Raw genomic sequence first — 18,769 nt, 5'->3', positions numbered from 1 at the left:
TTGGAGAGGGCTTCAATGGCTGGGAATGTGTAGATGGGCTGGAGTAGGTTTTGACAGAGATTTCAGCAGTTGGAACCCAAGCACAGTACCGGGTAGAGCTTTATATTCTTGCCCAGAAATATCTAAGAAGAAAAATTTTAAAAATTTAAATTAAATCAGGTTGGGCAAACTGGATGGACCATTCGGGTCTTTATCTGCCGTCATCTACTATCTTACTATGTTACATACGCACATATTTGTGACTCTGTACATGTGCCGAGAGAACACCTGATTGGCGCATAATTCTATAAAGAAAAGTAGACATCTACTTTTCATTATATAATACAGTATTAGTGTACTGGGTAGATTTGCACTTATGTGTTTAGGCTTGGGACATACAACTGGTGAAAGTGTGTGCACCCACGTTCCATAGATGTGTCATATAGTAGGGGAGAGTGGTGCAGTAGTTAAAGCATACATACAAATAAATATAATTGCCACTAGAATTTATATTTATTTGTATGTATGCATTTTGTATTCCAGTTCCTTCTAAGAATTCAAAGTTTGTGACTACAAAGCAGTGGTTAAAGCTACAGCCTCAGCAACCTCAGGTTGTGGGTTCAAATGGGGGGATTAAGTGACCCTTGGCATGTCAATTAATCCCCCCATTAGATAGATTGTAAGCCCACTAGGACAGACAGGGAAAAATGCTTGAGTACCTGAATAAATTCATGTACACTTCTCCCTTGTTATTCGCGGGGGATAGGAGCAGAGCCAGACTGCGATTGGCGAAAAACTGCAAATATCTGGCTCTGACCCACCCCCGTCTCCCTTCCGCCTTCCCCCGGCATCCCGGCCTTACCTGGTGGTCTAGCTGGTTTTCGGGGCAGGAGCGATCTTCCTATGGGAACTCCCCACAGCCATTTCCTAATGACTATCTGCATGGGGCAGGAGCGTAGGAAGATTGCTCCTGCCCCAAAAACCAGCTAGACCACCAGGTAAGGCCGGGATGCCAGGAGGAAGACAAAAATATGGGAGGGATTTTTTTCCTCCTCTCCCCCCCCAAAAAAAAAAATCATGATTATGTGAAATCGCGAGTAGGGAAACCGCGAATGGGGAGGGGGAAGTGTAAACCATTCTGAGCTCCCTTGGGAGACTGGCATAGAAAATTGGATAAATAAGTCTATAAGTTACAAACCAGATTCTGTAGATGGCCACCAAATTTGGGGGCTGGAAAAATGAGCAATAAGCACTATTCCATAAGCAGCGCTCCATTTATAGAACAGTGCTTAGTGCCAGAATCCACACCCAATTTTGTGTGAATGGATTTACACCAACTGAAACTTGGTGTAAATCCTTGCGCCTAAGTGCAGATCTCCCGTATTCTATAACAATGCATGCAAAATTTAGAAATGCCCATGATCTTCCCATATACCTCCCATGGTCATGCCCCCTTCCATGTACATTTTTATAGAATCCTGACTGGGAAGATGTGCCTGCAAATTCAAATCTTTTGCCAATTGGTTGATTGTTAGCACCCAATTACAGGTACTAATTGGCTTGTTATTCAATTAAATTAAGCAAACAGGTTAGGCATGTGTCCAAATTTGCATGTGCAATTTTGAATGCCATATATAGAATTTGGGGGGGGTGTAACTTTGCGCCCCACCCAAGTTCTGCCCATGTGTACACTCATCTGCAAACTGAATACTATTAGAAATATGCACATACATAATCACAGACTAAGTTTTAGGCATATATCTGACAAATGCACATATAAGAACATAATAATTTCTGAGGGAGGAGCCAAGATGGAAGCGTGATTCTGGTGGTGCTTGGAGCTCGTACAGCTTTCTGTATCTTCTTTTTTTTTTTTTTTAAACATCTGCTCCGGCGCTGGCTGGTTTTCCCCTCATCATGGGCAGTTGAAGTCTTTTTGGGAGACTTTGGGTATATGAGAGCTTAATTAAGGACTTTAGGTTGTTCCACTTCTTGAGAGTGGGATTTTTTGTTCTTAGTTTTTTCTTTTGTATTGGGGGATTTTGGGGATGGCTCTGGGGAAGCTTTTCTCTGGGGGGCCGGGTGAGGTTGGTGGGGAGTGGGTGGGGGGGAATGCTTGGGTGGGGTTGTGGGGGGATGGACGTTGGAACTGAATGCGGGTATGTGTGGTGGATGCATGTGTGGGGAGGGCTGTCTGTGTTGGGGTGCATCTTCTTTTTTAATAATGCCGCATACCAAATGCAAAGATGCTGTCCAGATCAGACCCTTGCTGACGGACACTTCTTCGCCTTTGTAGCAGAGAATTTCAAGCTTTACCTCCAGAACTCCTTCAGTTACTGGGATGTGAGGCCAAACTGTGTCAGTAGCTCAAGAGCCGACTGCTACACATGAGCCAGAAATATCACTGTCGCCCCCGGATCCATTTGTTCCACTGTGTCCAGCAATCTCATCGAATGAGTGTTAGAGAAACGTCGATGCCAAAGTGGTTGCAAGGTTTTTCTCTATTGAGAGGCAAAAGTCTAACATGAAGAGAAGATATTGAAGAGAAGATAATAGGGGCTGGAGTTCAGTCAGAAACCCTCTCGGAGATAACCCTAGAAGATATCTGGAAAATGCTTCAAAGACTAGATGGGACGGTATTAAAATCAGCAGAAGAAATAACAGCATTGGTATGTAAAATGGACTATCTAAAACTGTTGAAGACATTAAGAGTGAAAATTTGTCTCAGTTTGCAAGTGTTAATGAAGAACAACAATTATAATTAAAGATAAAATTTCTGTACATAGAAGATTGGAGCAATTGGAGAACTTAATTTACGTACCTTTGAATTTCCTAAACCACCTGATATGACCCTTGTTGACTTGTTTCGTAAATATCTGATCCAGATTTTGAAATCTGCCTCAGAAGCTATTCCACCATTAAACAAAATTTACCTTTTACTAGTTGCCTTAAGTAAAAAACTTGGGGGAGAAACAGGTGGTCTGAATCAAGAGTCTCAACAGTAAGATGATTGTATTAATTTGGATAATCTATCAGCGATTACACTGCACAACAATTTTTTGGTTAAGTCTTGATTCCTGAAAAGTTTTTGGTGATTATGACAGGTACCAACTTGGTATGCTCAAATATGGTTTTGGTTTTACTGCATCACGTAAGAACTATGAGAAATAGACATTTTTATGTTTACTGAAAATAAAATATATAGTCAAGTTTACGTTTCGCACAAGCGACTAAATGAAACAGAATTAAAAGTGTTTTGCTCCCGAGTTTCTTTTATATTCAGTGTCTGGTGCATCACGTTGTAGCATCCAACAATAGTCGGCAAGCATTGACGGATTCCAATTGCCCTGGTATCGTTTCTCCATCGTAGCTATGTCTTGATGAAACCTTTCACCGTGCTCGTCACTCACAGCACCGAGATTTGCGGGGAAGAAGTCCAAGTGTGAATGGAGGAAATGAATCTTGAGTGACATATTGCACTTCATTCTCTTGTATGCTTTGAGAAGTTTGTCTACCAGCTGAATGTAGTTTGGGGCTCTGTAATTGCCCAGAAAATTGTCAACAACGTCTTTCAAGGCTTTCCAGCCAATTTTTTCCGGCCCAACTAACAGATCTTCAAATCGCTTGTCACTCATAACATGTCTGATCTGGGGGCCAACAAAAATACCCTCTTTGATCTTGGCATCAGTTATTCTTGGGAACATCTGTCTTAAATAACGAAAACCTTCCCCTTCCTTGTTCATTGCTTTCACAAAATTCTTCATGAGTCCCAGTTTAATGTGAAGAGGAGGCAAAAATATCTTTGTCGGGTCAACAAGCGATTCATGTGCTACATTTTTCTGTCCTGGAACTAACTTTTTACGGAGTGGCCAGTTCTTTCTAGAATAGTGCGACTCTCTGTCTCGGCTGTCCCATTCGCAGATGAAACAGCAGTACTTTGTATAGCCAAGCTGCAGTCCTAGTAACAGAGCAACGACTTTGAGGTCTCCACAGATATTCCAGTTATACCTGGTATACTGGACATACTTTAGTAACATTTCCATATTCTCATATGTTTCTTTCATATGTGCTGCATAGCCAACAGGTACTGAAGGATAAACGTTGCCATTGTGCAACAGAACAGCTTTCAGGCTTAACATTGACGAATCAATGAAAAGACGCCACTCTTCCGGGTTGTGATCACAACCAAAGACCGAGAACAATCCTTCAATGTCACAACAGAAACAGAGACTGTCGACTTGTGCAAAAAATTTGGTTATATCATGATGCCGGTCTCGAAACACAGAAATTTTCGTACCTGGTGATAGCAAACACCATTCCTGCAGTCTCGAACCTAGCAGCTCAGCTTTTGCTTTTGACAGACCCAAATCTCTGACCAAATCGTTCAATTCGGACTGTGTTATCAGATGTGGATCGCCTGATGAGGATGGTTCAAAATCCGGGTCAATGTCACTGTTAGAACCCTGCACTGCAGTTTCTTCATCTGGTTCGTCTAAGGTCCAATCCTCTGGTGGTTTCGGAACTGGAAGACTGTCATCATGTGGCATGGGTCTCATTGCTGAAGGCAGATTAGGATATTCAATTGACTTCTTGTTTTTGGCAGAGAAACCAGACACATTAGTCAAACAGAAATAACAGTCCGTCACATGGTCTTTCTGTTCTCGCCATATCATCGGAACAGCAAATGGCATCGTCTTTCGAGTACCTCTGAGCCAGGCTCTCAGACTAACAGCACATGTCGCACAGCAAATGTGAGGCGCCCATTGCTTGTCTTGATCACCTATTTTGCAGCCAAAATACAGATGATAGGCTTTCTTTACAAGGGCAGTCATCGAACGTCTCTGAGGCGTAAGTGTATATTCCCCACAGATATAGCAGAATGTGTCGCGGCTGTTACGACACCGACGAGACATATTGCCCGACACCAAAACGTCTATAGCATCAAGCTTACTTACTGTTATATTGCTACAGCTACTATACTACTATACTTTACTATACTGATACTATATACACACACGGACTATCTATATTAACCAAATGAGCAGGATCGGTGTATGGAAGCCACCATTATAGCATGGTGAGACAGCGCAAGCTCGTTCAGACCTGCCCAGACATGCCCAGGATGTCATCTTCCATAAAACAGCTTCCAACCTGGCTAGATTTTATGCATGGACATACCCAGGTGGCACAAACCGTTGTTGATAAGACACTTATGGGAGAAAAAATTGTTTGCATCCAAATATAAGAAAAAATCACGACAAAATTGAAGATTTCTCTGAAATGGTACGTGATGGGTAATTTTTGATGTAATATTCATGATCAGCATCCAAAATTCTATAAGAAACACCCAGCAGTGTTCAGGAAGCAAAAACTTTGTTGTGCAGTGTTATAGAAGAATCCGTAACAGTAATTGAGGAAAGAGCTACTTTATTAGCCTCACTTGTATTCCAACAAGACCTCAACGCAGTGATGAAATTTTACTTTCAAAATGCTCAGACTCTATTTTTTGGACAGAGGGTTTGGATTTATCCTGATTGACAAAATAAATGCAGGAAAAGAAAAAGGTATTTCTAGCTATGAGACAAGAGGCAAAAAATTAGGGGCTACTTTTCTGTTTGCATATCCATGTAAATGTTTTGTTCGATATATTTTTTATGCCCAAGACCAGTTGAAAGCATTTTTAGATTTAAAAAAGATCTCTAGTGGGTAATGGATGTTAATAAATTAGGAGGAGTGGTTCCGCTAAGCATATTATATTGATTTGTATCTTCAGTTAACTTTTAGTTAGTTTTTTCGGGCTGACCTCCCCTCACACTTTGGCCTCCTTTTACGAAGCTGGGTTAGCCGGACGCACTAGCTGGTACCGCCTCCTCTTGAGCAGGCGGTAGTTTTTCAGCTAGCGCGGGGGTAGCACATGATTAAAAGTCGCGCCGCTAACGTGGCTTCCTAAAAGGAGCCCTTTGTGGTCTAAGGAGAAAATGTAATCATTACTTATTGTTTTCTTTCACTTTTCTTGAAACAAGTGTTGTACTTGATTTAAAAAAAAAAAAAATATATATATATATATATATATATATATATATATATAAATAAATAAACAAATAAAAAACAAAAATACATAAGAATTGCCATATTGGGACAGACCAAAGGTCCATCAAGCCCAGCATCCTATTTCAAACAGTGGCCAACCCAGGTTCCAAGTACCTGTCAGAAACCCAAAAGGTAGCAATATTCCAGAGCTCAGACTGTGATGTCATAATGCCTCATTCTACCAATGCCTAAGAGACAAACTCATCAGTGATGTCACAATGACTTGGTTGTTCTATACTTGGCTCACATAAGAATTGCCATACTGGGACAGACCAAAGATTCATCAAGCCCAGAATCCTGTTTCCAACAGTGGCCAACCCAGGCCCTAAGTACCTAGCTAGATCCCAAGTAGTAAAACAGATTTTATGCTGCTTATCCTAGGAATAAGCAGTGGATTTCCCCAAACCATCTCAATAATGGCTATGGACTCCCCTTTTAGGAAATTATCCAAGCCTTTATTAAACACTGCTAAGCTAACTGATTTCACCACATTCTCATACAGCGAATTCCAGAGTTTAATTACACATTGTGTGAAGAAATATTTTCTCTGGTTTGTTTAAAGTCTACTACTTTGTAGCTTCAACACATCCCCCTAGTCCTAGTATTTTTGGAAACAGTAAACAAAGATTCACATCTACCTTTGCCAATCAGTATTTTAAACTGAAACAATTTTTTTTTTTTTTATTAAGAGACAGCAAACAAACAACAAAGAATACACAGCATCCACAAAAATCTCTATTATATCACCCCTGAGCTATCTCTTCTCCAAGCTGAAGAGCCCCAGCCGCTTTAGCCTTTCCTCATAGGGAAGATGCCCCATCCCTTTTATCATTTTCGTTGCCCTTCACTGTACCTTTTTAATGAATTATACATAGTATTCAAGGTGCAGCAAACAGTACCATTGAGCAATATAACATTATAACATTTTCATCTTTGTTTCCATTTCTTTCCTGATAATTCCTAACATTCAGTTTGCTTTCTTAGCTGCCATCACACACTGAGCTAAGGGTTTTAACGTATCCTCAGCGATGACACCTAGATCCTTTTCCTGGGCAGTGACTCCTAACGTGGAATCCTGCATCATGTACCATATTTTTTGCTCCATAAGACACACTTTTTTTCCACCCAAAAGTGGGTGGAAATCTCGGTGCATCTTATGAAGCGAAGGTGCAAAATTTGAATCCCCCACATGGCTGCAAAACACCCCCCCCCCATGCACCAGCTTTTTAAACACAGCCCATCACTCCCCCCTCCGTACAACTGCAAACCCCTCCCCAGCGGCTGCACCACCTTTCAGTCACACCACTTTTTTAAACACTGCCTCGCCTCCCCCCCCCAGACAATTGCAAAACACTCTGCCTCGCAGCACCACCTTTCAGCTGCACACCTTTTTAAAACAAACCCCTGCCACTGCTGTCACCGCTGCCTCTGTCTTTGCCGCCATACCTTTTAAAGCCTGGTGGTCCAGCATATATCCCTCCCTAAACGGCTCTGTAATATTTCCCAGCAGCAGGCGCACAAGTCAGGAGCGTGGCAGCCAGGCCCAAGCTTTACACGCTCCCACTTGGGCCTGCACTTCTTTCTGAATGGCTGGTGGCAGTTTTTGCGGGACTCGCAAGAACTGCTGGCAGCCATTCAGAAAATGACGCGGAGTCAGGTGGGAACGCAGAAAACTCACGCCTGACTTCCGTGCTCCTGACTCATGCGCCTGCTGCCTGGAAGCTGTCGAGGGAGGGAAGAATTTAAAAGGTACGTTTTTGATTTTTTTTTTAAAAGGGGGTATGATTAAAGGCACAAGGGGGGTATGATTAAAAAGATACAAGGGGTGTATGATTAAAAGTATAAAGGGGTATGATTAAAGGTACAGGGGGGTATGGGGCCTGCCTGCCTGCCTGTCACTAGGACTGCCTGCCTGCCACTAGGCCTGCCTGCTCTGTGCCCTGTCCTGGCCCACCACTAGACCACCAGGGGGGGGGGGGTGGAAGAGGGTGCAAAGCCTGGCAGGGAGAATTTCGTTTTGAATTATTTTTTTTTCTTGTTTTCCTCCTCTAAATCTAGGGTGCTTCTTATGGTCAGGTACATCTTATGGAGCGAAAAATACGGTAGCTATAATTCGGTTTCCTCTTTCCCACATGCATCATTTTGCACTTGCTCACATTAAATGTTATCTGTCATTTTGATGCCCAATCTCCCAAGGTCCTTGAAGTTTTTCAAAATCCTCTTGCAATTTTTTTTTTTTTAAATAATATCTTTATTTGGACTCCAGCACGGTCAATACAGGGGAACAGGGCATCACCAATACATAGTACAAAGATAAGTAAAGTGACATAAGCACTTCAAGACAATCCAATAAGGCCAACATCAATATAAAAGGACTCGAACCCCGGCATACTATCCAAAGCTCATTTTATAAGTGAACCCCCCCCCCCCAAACAAACCAATTCCCCATCCAAACCATTGGAAGCGAAAGCAGAGAAAAGTGGAAAAGAAAAAGAGAAAAACACACCATTCACACAACATGCATTCCACAGGCACTCTCCCCCCTCCCCCACCCCCTATGAGGTGAGCAACAGAAACTAGACTAGCATCTAGAGGAGACTGGTGAGGTAAACCGGTGTTCCTCTTGCAATTTAACAACTTTGTGTCATCAGCAAATTTAATTATCTCACTAGTTATTCCCATCTCTAGATCATTGATAAATGTTAAAAAGCAGGGGTCCCAGCATAGACTCCTGCGGAACCCCACTATTTACTCACAAAAAAGAACTGGAAAAAATATATATAGTAGAACCAAACAGGCAACACTTAAACAGTTATTCAAGGAGGAAAAGCCTCAGACCCCTTTGGGGAGACCCTCTTTCAAATTGAGAGGGTTAGATAACTTCACAGGCACAAACCTCCTTTCCATCTGTGTTACAGCTGCTAAATTTAACGTGCTTATTTAAAGTGCTGTATCCATTACTACAGCCCAAAAAAAATCTAAAGTGCTCATTGAAATACTTTTGAAGTGCTGTTCAAATATTCAGATCACTTGATGCTGTTTCCTAATCCACTGTTACTAGTTAACGATTTACAATCAATAATAATAAAACGCTAGAGCGCGCATGCGCTCTTGAAAATTCGTGAGGTGTGGCGCCGTGAGGTGTGCTTCTGTGGCAACATTCTAACCTCACGGCGCATGCGGAGGCTGAAGGCATGCGACTGTGCTCTCTCCCTGTCCTCGGCGTGTCACCGCCCTCCCTCACTCGCTGCTGCCTCTCACTCGCTGCCTGCCTGTGTCCTCGCCGTGTCACCTCACTCGCCGCCGCCGCCACTGATCCTCCTCTTCAGAGCAGCCTGCGATCGTGGCCTGCTTTAAAGAACCTCGCAGGCCGCTCTCCAACCTCAGTAGCACGCTCCCTCTGATGCATGGGATCGCGTCAGAGGGAACGTGCTACCGAGTTGGAGAATGGCCTGTTAGGTTCGCTAAAGCCGGCCACCAAGATCGCAGGCTGCTTTGAAGAGGAGCAGGCCAGAAGACGCCGGGATGGAGGGGAGGGTAAGAAGGGGATCAATACCGGGAGCCAGGGGGAGAGGGAAAGGAAAAGGGGGCTGCTTTGGGGGGAGGGGTGTGCTGGGGGGAGACAGAAGGGGCTATGGAGAGCGAGCGGGAAAGGGGGCTGCTTTGGGGGGGAGGTGTGCTGGGGCCAGCTTTGCTCTGGGAGGAGACAGAAGGGGCCATGGAGAGATAGGGAGAGGGAAAGGGGGCTACTTTGGGGGGAGGTGTGCTGGGGCCAGCTTTGCTCTGGGAGGAGACAGAAGGGGCCATGGAGAGATAGGGAGAGGGAAAGGGGGCTACTTTGGGGGGAGGTGTGCTGGGGACAGACAGCTTTGCTCTGGGGGTAAGACAGAAGGGGCCATGGAGAGACAGGGAGAGGGAAAGGAGGCTGCTTTGGGGGGGAAGGGGTGTGCTGGGGAGAGACAGAAGGGACCATGGAGAGATAGGGAGAGGTGTGCTGGGGACAGACAGCTTTGCTCGGGGGCTGGAGAAGACAGAAGAGGGCCATGGAGAAACAGTTAGGGAGAGGGAAAGGGGGCTGCTTTGGGGGGGAGGTGTGTCCTGGGGGCAGACAGCTGTGCTCGGGGGTGGGGTGGGGGGGGAGACAGAAGGATACAGACAGCGGCCAAGGAGAGAGAGATAAAGAAACACAGACAGACAGACACATCTATTCTAGCACCCGTTAATGTAACGGGCTTAAAGACTAGTATTGTAATAATACAACAGTAAAAACTTATCTGTGGTTCTGTGCAGGTTATGTGCCGGGAGACTTGTCTGTTGCACTATTCAGGCTTTAATTCCCACCCCCTCCGACGTTGGGCAAATAGCGTTTTGCCAGAAGGCTGCTTCAGGGATTGGGAGGTTTTGAAAATGGCACCTGAAGTGCTCAATGCCTGTGCTACAAAGAGTGATATAAGTTCTAACTGGTTTTGGTTTTGATTATGAATCTCACTCTTTACCCTTCTCTATAGAGAATATTGACCATTTAAAACTACTCTGTTTTCTGTCGTTCAACCAGTTCTTAATTTATAGGACATTACTTTCTAATTTATTCAGAAGTCTTCCATGAGAGTACCCAAGAAAGGGACTTGGGGGTAATGGTGGACAAGACAATAAAGCCGGCGGCACAGTACGCAGCGGCCGCTAAGAAGGCAAATAGAATGCTAGGCATAATCAAGAAGGGTATTACAACCAGGACGAAAGAAGTTATCCTGCCGTTGTATCGGGCGATGATGCATCCGCATCTGGAGTACTGCGTCCAATATTGGTTGCTGTACCTTAAGAAGGATATGGCGATACTCGAGAGAGTTCAGAGGAGAGCGTCTGATAAAAGGTTTGGAAAACCTTTCATACGCTGAGAGATTGGAAAAACTGGGACTCTTTTCCCTTGAGAAGAGGAGACTTAGAGGGGATATGATAGAGACTTACAAGATCATGAAGGGCATAGAGAGAGTAGAGAGGGACAGATTCTTCAAACTTTCGAATAATAAAAGAACAAGAGGGCATTTGGAAAAGTTGAAAGGGGACAGATTCAAAACAAATGCTAGGAAGTTCTTCTTTACCCAACATGTGGTGGACACCTGGAATGCGCTTCCAGAGGGCGTAATAGGGCAGAGTACAGTACTGGGGTTCAAGAAAGGATTGGGCAATTTCCTGCTGGAAAAGGGGATAGAGGGGTATAGATAGAGGATTACTGCACAGGTCCTGGACCTGTTGGGCCGCCGTGTGAGCGGACTGCTGGGCACGATGGACCTCAGGTTTGACCCAGCAGAGGCATTGCTTATGTTCTTATGTTCCATGAGGTACTTTGTCAAATACTTTTTGAAAATCCAAATACACAGTATCAACTGGCTCACCTTTATCCACATGTTCATTCAACCCTTCAAGAAATATAGTAGATTAGTGAGACAAGATTTCCCTTGACTAAATCCATGTTGGCTTTCTCTCATTAATCCATGCTTATGAATATGTGCTATCATTTTGTAATTGTAATAGTCGCTGCCATTTTGCCCTGCACCGACATTGGACTCACCAGTCTATAATTTCCCGGATCACCTCTGGAACCCTTTTTTAAAAATGGCATCACGTTAGCCATCCGCCAGTCTTCCAGTACTATGCTGGATTTTAAAGAAAAATTACTAACAATAGTTCTGCAAGTTAATTTTTCAATTCTATCAGCACTCTGGGATGTATACCATCCAGTCCAAGCAATTTGTTACTGTTCAATTTGTCAAATTGACCCATTACATCTTCCAATGTTACAGAGATTTGTTTCATTTACTCTGATTCATCAGAATTGAATACCATTTCTGGAACCAGCAACTCCCCTAGAACTTCCTCGAAGCAAAGAATTAATTTAATCTCTCCAATATGGCGTTGTCTTCCCCAAGAGCCCCTTTTATCCCTCGGTAGTCTAGCAGTCCAACTGATTCTCTTCCCAGCTTCTTGCTTTTAATATACCTAAAAAAAGTGTTTACTTTGTGTTTTTGCTTCCAACACAATCTTCTTTTCAAGATCTCTCTCCTTATTACATGCCAAATGTCTTTCCATGCAGACACATGATACACCTGATCAGTGGGTGCCAATGACAGCTGTTCGATTGATTTTTGGTTTAAAAAAGAACGACCATATTAGTCCATATTATCATTTATTTCATTGGCTGCCTTTGGAGGCAAGAGTATTATTCAAATTTTCCTGTATCTGCTTTAAACTGATATCGGGATTGTCTCCAGCTTACCTTTTTCCTCATTTTGTGTTGCATAGACCATCAAGAGAAACTAGAAACTTCTACTTATTTGCTTATCCAAAAATTAATGGGTGTAGATATAAGACCTTAGATAGGACCCTAGCATTTCAAGCTGGTAGGCAACAGTCTTGGTTAGGTAAATGTATTCAGCAAGCTATGTTACCCTATTGCAATTTCCGGAAATTAATTAAGACCACTTTGTTCAATAAGTTTATTATTTAGTGAGTTTTATTATTGAAATTCTATTTTACAAATATTTGTATTTTTTACTGTATTATTGTATTTCGCTGATTGTCCACTTCTTTTTAGTGTAAACCGCCTAGAACTTTTGGTTATGGCGGTATAAAAGAATAAAGTTATTATTATTATTATCCAACTCCATCAGCCTACCTTCAAACTTCATTAGTGGGTATCCTTAAGATTATGAGCATTTCCAAAGGCATTCTCTTTTATCTATTGAAAAACACCTTGTCCTTCAACTTTAACCTTACTGTCCTGAGCCTAGGTAGGAGAAACAAAAAGACAATGGGAGCCTGCCATTGCCCATCCCCCACCTCTCGGGCCTTGCATTGAAGAACATTAACCTAGGGTATTATAAGAGTACATCTACTCCATTTTCATTATTATTTTCCTGATGTGTCATTATGTAATAAAAGGTTTCCTTCATACATTAGTTCATCGGAAATAAAGTGCATTGGACAGAAGCATTCATGGACAAATTCTGATTGAGCATTACAATAAAAAAAGGACTTGACAACAAAAACATTTACCTCAACAGAACTATGATGCTGTATGAAGGTAGCAGATACAGCATGAGTGAATGGGTCACCTGCCTTTGGAGTCATGTCCTGTTTGACCAAGAGAGCCAGGTCCACTAACTACAAGAAACAAAAAATAAAGAATCACAAAAGAAAAATAAATGAAAGGATAAAGTACTAGAACATAATTTTCAAAGATAGTGGCTCAAGAGTGTTACAGTGATGGAGCATAGAACATGCATGTACTGAATATATGGAGATTTTCCACAACCTAGAATTTTTAAATTCTTAATCAGTGTGAGACTGATTTATGTAGGCTTTTCTCACATTTTGTGTCTGTGGGAAAATATTTAGTGAATCAGGGCCACCGCAGCATTTTGATAAAATTTGACCTTACCTGGTAAGGTCCTTTCCCTAATTCCTGATAGACCAGTCCAGACCAAAGGGGTATATTCCTCTACCAGCAGAGGGAGGCAGTGGCGTACCACGTGGGGGGAGTCCGCCCCGGGTGCAGCCTTAGGGGGGTGCACAGCCGGCCAGGTCCGTAAAATGGTCGATTGCCAAGACAAAGTTAGTCGATTGCGGAGCCCATCCCGGGCTCCGTGATAGACTCACTTTGCCTTGGCGATCTACCAGGCCGATCAGCCTTCCTCTCCCTGACGTCAATTCTGCCTTCGGAAAGGAAGATCGGGCTAGCCAATCGCTGCCTGGCTGGGCGGAACTTCCTCAATGACGGCAGAATTGATGTCGGGGAGAGGAATGCTGGTCGGCCCGACGTAGAGAAGCAGAGAGAGTTTGGGGTGGCCGCGGCCGCGGCTTTGGGGCCTGTTCCCCGATGGTGGCAGCAGTGGCTTGGTGGAGGGCAGGCAGGGAGACTGAAGGGAAACAGAAAAAAGAAAAGGGGCATGAAGAGAGAAAAAAGAAAGGGAGGCAGGGAGAAAGAAAGGGCAGGGAGAGAGGAAGAAAAAGCTGAGGGAGGGAATGAGGTCTGGAGGAGATGAAGCATACAGGCTGAAAGAAGGGAAGAAAGATTGGATGCACAGTCAGAAGAAGAAAGTGCAACCAGAGACTCATGAAATCACCAGACAAGGTAGGAAAAATGATTTTATTTTCAATTTACCGTATTTTCGCGGATATAACGCGCACCATTGTAAAACGCGCACAGGGGTATAGCGCGCAGAAATCACGATGATATGTACAAAAACTTTTCTATACCGCGCTCAGGCATATAACGCGCATGCTGCCCGACTCTCCTCTGGCCACCCCGACTCTCCTTTCGCCCTCCCCGACTCTCATCTGGTTGCCCCGACTCACCCTGACTTTCGGTGCACTGCCCCGACTCTCCTCTGGTTGCCCCGACTCACCCTGACTTTCGGTGCACTGCCCCGACTCTCCTCTGGTTGCCCCGACTCACCGTTCACCCGCCCTGACTTTCGGTGCACTGCCCCGCCTCTCCGTGCCTGTCCCCCTTGAAGTCCTGTCCCCCCTTGAAGGTCTGCCTGTCCCCCCTTGAAGTCCTGTCCCCATCCTGAAAGCCTGATGCCCCCCCTCGACGTCCGATTCTTCTCCCCCCTCGGCAGGACCACTCGCACCCCCACCCCGAAGGACCGCCGACTCCCCGACTATATTGGGCCAGGAGGGAGCCCAAATCCTCCTGGCCACGGCGACCCCCTAACCCCACCCCGCACTACATTACGGGCAGGAGGGATCCCAGGCCCTCCTGCCCTCGACGCAAACCCCCTCCCCCCAACGACCGCCCCCCCCCAAGAACCTCCGCCCGTCCCCCAGCCGACCCGCGACCCCCCTGGCCGACCCCCACGACACCCCCACCCGCCTTCCCCGTACTTTGTGTAGTTGGGCCAGAAGGGAGCCCAAACCCTCCTGGCCACGGCGACCCCCTAACCCCACCCCGCACTACATTACGGGCAGGAGGGATCCCAGGCCCTCCTGCCCTCGACGCAAACCCCCCCCCCCCAACCACCGCCCCCCCCCCAAGACCCTCCGACCGACCCGCGACCCCCCTGGCCGACCCCCCCACCCCCCTTCCCCGTACCTTTGGAAGTTGGCCGGACAGACGGGAGCCAAACCCGCCTGTCCGGCAGGCAGCCAACGAAGGAATGAGGCCGGATTGGCCCATCCGTCCTAAAGCTCCGCCTACTGGTGGGGCCTAAGGCGCGTGGGCCAATCAGAATAGGCCCTGGAGCCTTAGGTCCCACCTGGGGCGCGGCCTGAGACACATGGTCGGGTTTGGCCCATGTGCCTCAGGCCGCGCCCCCAGGTGGGACCTAAGGCTCCAGGGCCTATTCTGATTGGCCCACGCGCCTTAGGCCCCACCAGTAGGCGGAGCTTTAGGACGGATGGGCCAATCCGGCCTCATTCCTTCGTTGGCTGCCTGCCGGACAGGCGGGTTTGGCTCCCGTCTGTCCGGCCAACTTCCAAAGGTACGGGGAAGGGGGGTGGGGGGGTCGGCCAGGGGGGTCGCGGGTCGGTCGGAGGTTCTTGGGGGGGGACGGTCGTTGGAGGGAGGGGGGTTTGCGTCGAGGGCAGGAGGGCCTGGGATCCCTCCTGCCCGTAATGTAGTGCGGGGTGGGGTTAGGGGGTCGCCGTGGCCAGGAGGGTTTGGGCTCCCTCCTGGCCCGATATTGTTGGGGAGTCGGCGGTCCTTCGGGGTGAGGGTGCGAGTGGTCCTGCCGGGGGGGGGGATGTATCGGACGTCGGGGAGTCGGCCGGGCAAGAGGGCTTGGGCTCCCTCTTGCTCCGATCGTGGATGCGGGTGCGGGTGGGAGCGCGTGCGAGCGGTCGTTCGGGGTGGGGGTGCGAGCGGTCCTGCTGGGGGGGTGAATCGGGCGTCGGGCGGGGTGGGAACTATGTTTAAAAACTTTTGTATACCGCGCTCAGGCATATAACGCGCGAGGGGTATGCGCGGTACGTAAAATCACGTATAACGCGCGCGTTATATCCGCGAAAATACGGTAGTGATCAAAATGTGTGAATTTATATCTACTGTCTATATTTTGCACTATGGCCCCTTTTACTAAACCACAATAGCGGTTTTTAGCGCAGGGAGCCTATGAGCGTCAAGAGTAGCCCTGGGCATTCAGCGCAGCTCCCTGCGCTAAAAACTGCTATTGTGGTTTAGTAAAAAGGGAGGGGGTATATTTGTCTATTTTTGTATGGTTGTTACTGAGGTGACAGTGCATAGAGTCATCTGCCTTGACCTCTTTGAAAAAAACCCAGAATAGGAATGATAATTAACATTTTCTCAGCGTATAGTGTGCTTTGTGTTTTTTTTTTATTTTATTGTTGGTAGATCATTTTGACTTGGTCATTTTAAAAGTAGCTTGGAAGCCCAAAAAGTGTGGGCACCCCTGAGCTAGAGCGTTGAAGCTGCATGTGGCTGCCGTAAAGGTTATCTCTGACACAACTGGAAGTTGCATCAGAGACCACCTTTACGGCAGCCATATGCAACTACAACGCTCCGGCTGCTGTAAGAAGGCAGTTTAGACATCGCCAGCCACAGGGCAGGGAGGTTTGTCGGACCGGGCCTGTTGTCCGGGGGGGGGGGGGGGGCGGGCAGGCGTTGCAGATCTTGTTGCCAAAATCGGAAAGGTGAGAAAGGGAGAAAGATGGGCCTATGGTGGATGGAGAGATTGAGAGAAGGGGGCAGATGATGGAATTGGGTAGAAAGGGGAGAGAGAAGAGGTCAGATGATGGAAGTGGGGAGAAGGGAGAGCAAATGCTGAATGGAATTGGAGAAAGAGAACACATACTGGATGGAAGGAGGGATAAAGAAAAAGGACATATGCTGGATGGGGGAAGAAGATAGAGTTAGTGAGATAGTGGAGGGGTGAAGGAAAGGGGTGGCATGCTGTGGGTAGACATAGTGAAAAGAGGGAAACTGAGGACTGCATAGTAAGAAATAATTTAATTTAGACGGAGGCAGAAAATAAAGAAGGAAGACCAGAGAAGGAAAGGGAAGAGAGGGAGGAGAGATGCCAGAGAACGGGGAAGGAGACAGAGATATCAGATCTGAGCGGAGGAAATGAGAAGAGAGAGATGCTAAAAACCACAGGGGGTAGGGAAAGAGAGATGAAAGGAGAAAGATGCCAGACCATAAGGGAACAGAGGGAAGATGATGGATGCCAGACCAAAGTGGGGAGGGGGTCTAGAGGAGAGATGTAAGGGGAAGGGGCATAGAAGGAGAGAAGATGCCATATAGGGAGGGGCAGACAGTGGATGGAAGGAAGACAGTAACAAGAAGATGAGGAAAGCAGAAACCAGAGAAGACAAAGGTAGAACAAAAATTTTCTACTTATTTATTGCTTTAGGAGACATATGTCACTGTTTCTGTGGTGTTGCATTTTATGCAGAGTCCAGCTTCTTGCTGGTTCAATTCAACCTTTGTCCATGAATTTCTATTTTATTCCCCCTTTTACTAAACTGTGGAGCGTTTTTAGTGCCAGCCGTGGTGGTAGCAGCTCTGATGCTCAGAATTCTATAAGCGTCAGAGCTGTTACCACCGTGGCTAAAGTCGACACTACAGTTTTGTAAAAGGGGGAGGGGTTAGTTTGTGATGACATTTCATACTAGGCTAAGGTGTGTTCTGTGTTCGAAATACATGGTTTTCTGTTAGGATTGACGGTGTAGGATTGATCTGTACTGGTCTGGCTTGTTTAGTTTTACAATGGGTGTATTGATGTACTGCTCATTGCAATATGTAAGATGCTGACTTTTCCTAGGTACTCGTGTGTGACGTGTGGCTTGTTACTAAAAATCATGTTTTTCGTACATATGGGGGGGGGTGCCAAAAAATGATGGGCCCCGGGTGTCACATATGCTAGGTACGCCTCTGGAGGGAGGTAAAAAATCTGAACTTTTCCTGTGACATTACTAATATAAGGAGTGGTACAGCCTAGAATCTATCAGTATGTTTATGCCAAAGATAGAATAAACAAACTATATTTAAAGATCAAAAAGTTCCCCTAAGGATTCCTCTGCAAATATGGACAATTAGAAACCAGAAACATTGAGGGATAAAGCTCTCAGACATTTGTTCAATGGGCAAATGGCTGTGGCTTTTAAATACCTACATGGCTTAAATGTGCATGAGTCAAGTCTCTTTCATTTGAAAGGAATGAGAGGGCATAGGATGAAGTTAAGAGTTGATAGGCTCAGGAGTAATCTAAGCAAATACCTTTTTTCAGAAAAGATGGTAGATGCATGGAACAGTCTCCCGGAAGAGGTGATGGAGATAGGAGTAATCTAAGGAAATACCATTTTACAGAAAGTATGATATGCATGGAACAGTCTCCCAGAATAGGTGGTGGAGAAAGAGACTGTGTCTGATTTCAAGAAAGCCTGAAGATGTGGGAACTAAGCCAGGGATCAGAAGCACTAGCCTGAACAGCCTAACATCTGCTAGAAGTAGAGAAAAATACAGAAATGTTCATTGAGCACCAGCAGATTATACCAGTAAGTTCATTGGAAAAGATCGGTTTTCTCTACCTCCATCTGTTGGAAGGAGGGGATAATGCCCGTTTGTTCAGAATGGTAGAGCCTCAGATGACAAGGAAATGGGATTTCAAGCTTTGCTTCCCTGATTCTCACCTTCAACTTTAACCATGAGACCATTCCACCAATTTGAGAAACACACACAATT

General features: G+C 45.7%; 1 protein-coding gene across 3 annotated transcripts in view; it reads right to left on the bottom strand.

The window, feature by feature from the left end:
- Positions 1 to 18,769, bottom strand: part of SUPT3H (SPT3 homolog, SAGA and STAGA complex component) — an 827,513-nt gene that overhangs the window by 222,620 nt on the left and 586,124 nt on the right. For all 3 annotated transcript variants that reach the window (XM_033937114.1, XM_033937116.1, XM_033937115.1), the window contains exon 9: positions 13,123 to 13,230. In XM_033937114.1, the coding sequence (XP_033793005.1) occupies positions 13,123 to 13,230 (108 nt within the window). The remainder of the gene's footprint in view (positions 1 to 13,122; positions 13,231 to 18,769) is intronic.

This window comes from Geotrypetes seraphini, chromosome 3, assembly GCF_902459505.1.
Source record: "Geotrypetes seraphini chromosome 3, aGeoSer1.1, whole genome shotgun sequence".
Classification (NCBI taxonomy): Eukaryota; Metazoa; Chordata; class Amphibia; order Gymnophiona; family Dermophiidae; genus Geotrypetes; species Geotrypetes seraphini.
This window is presented reverse-complemented; position numbering and strand designations above follow the sequence as displayed.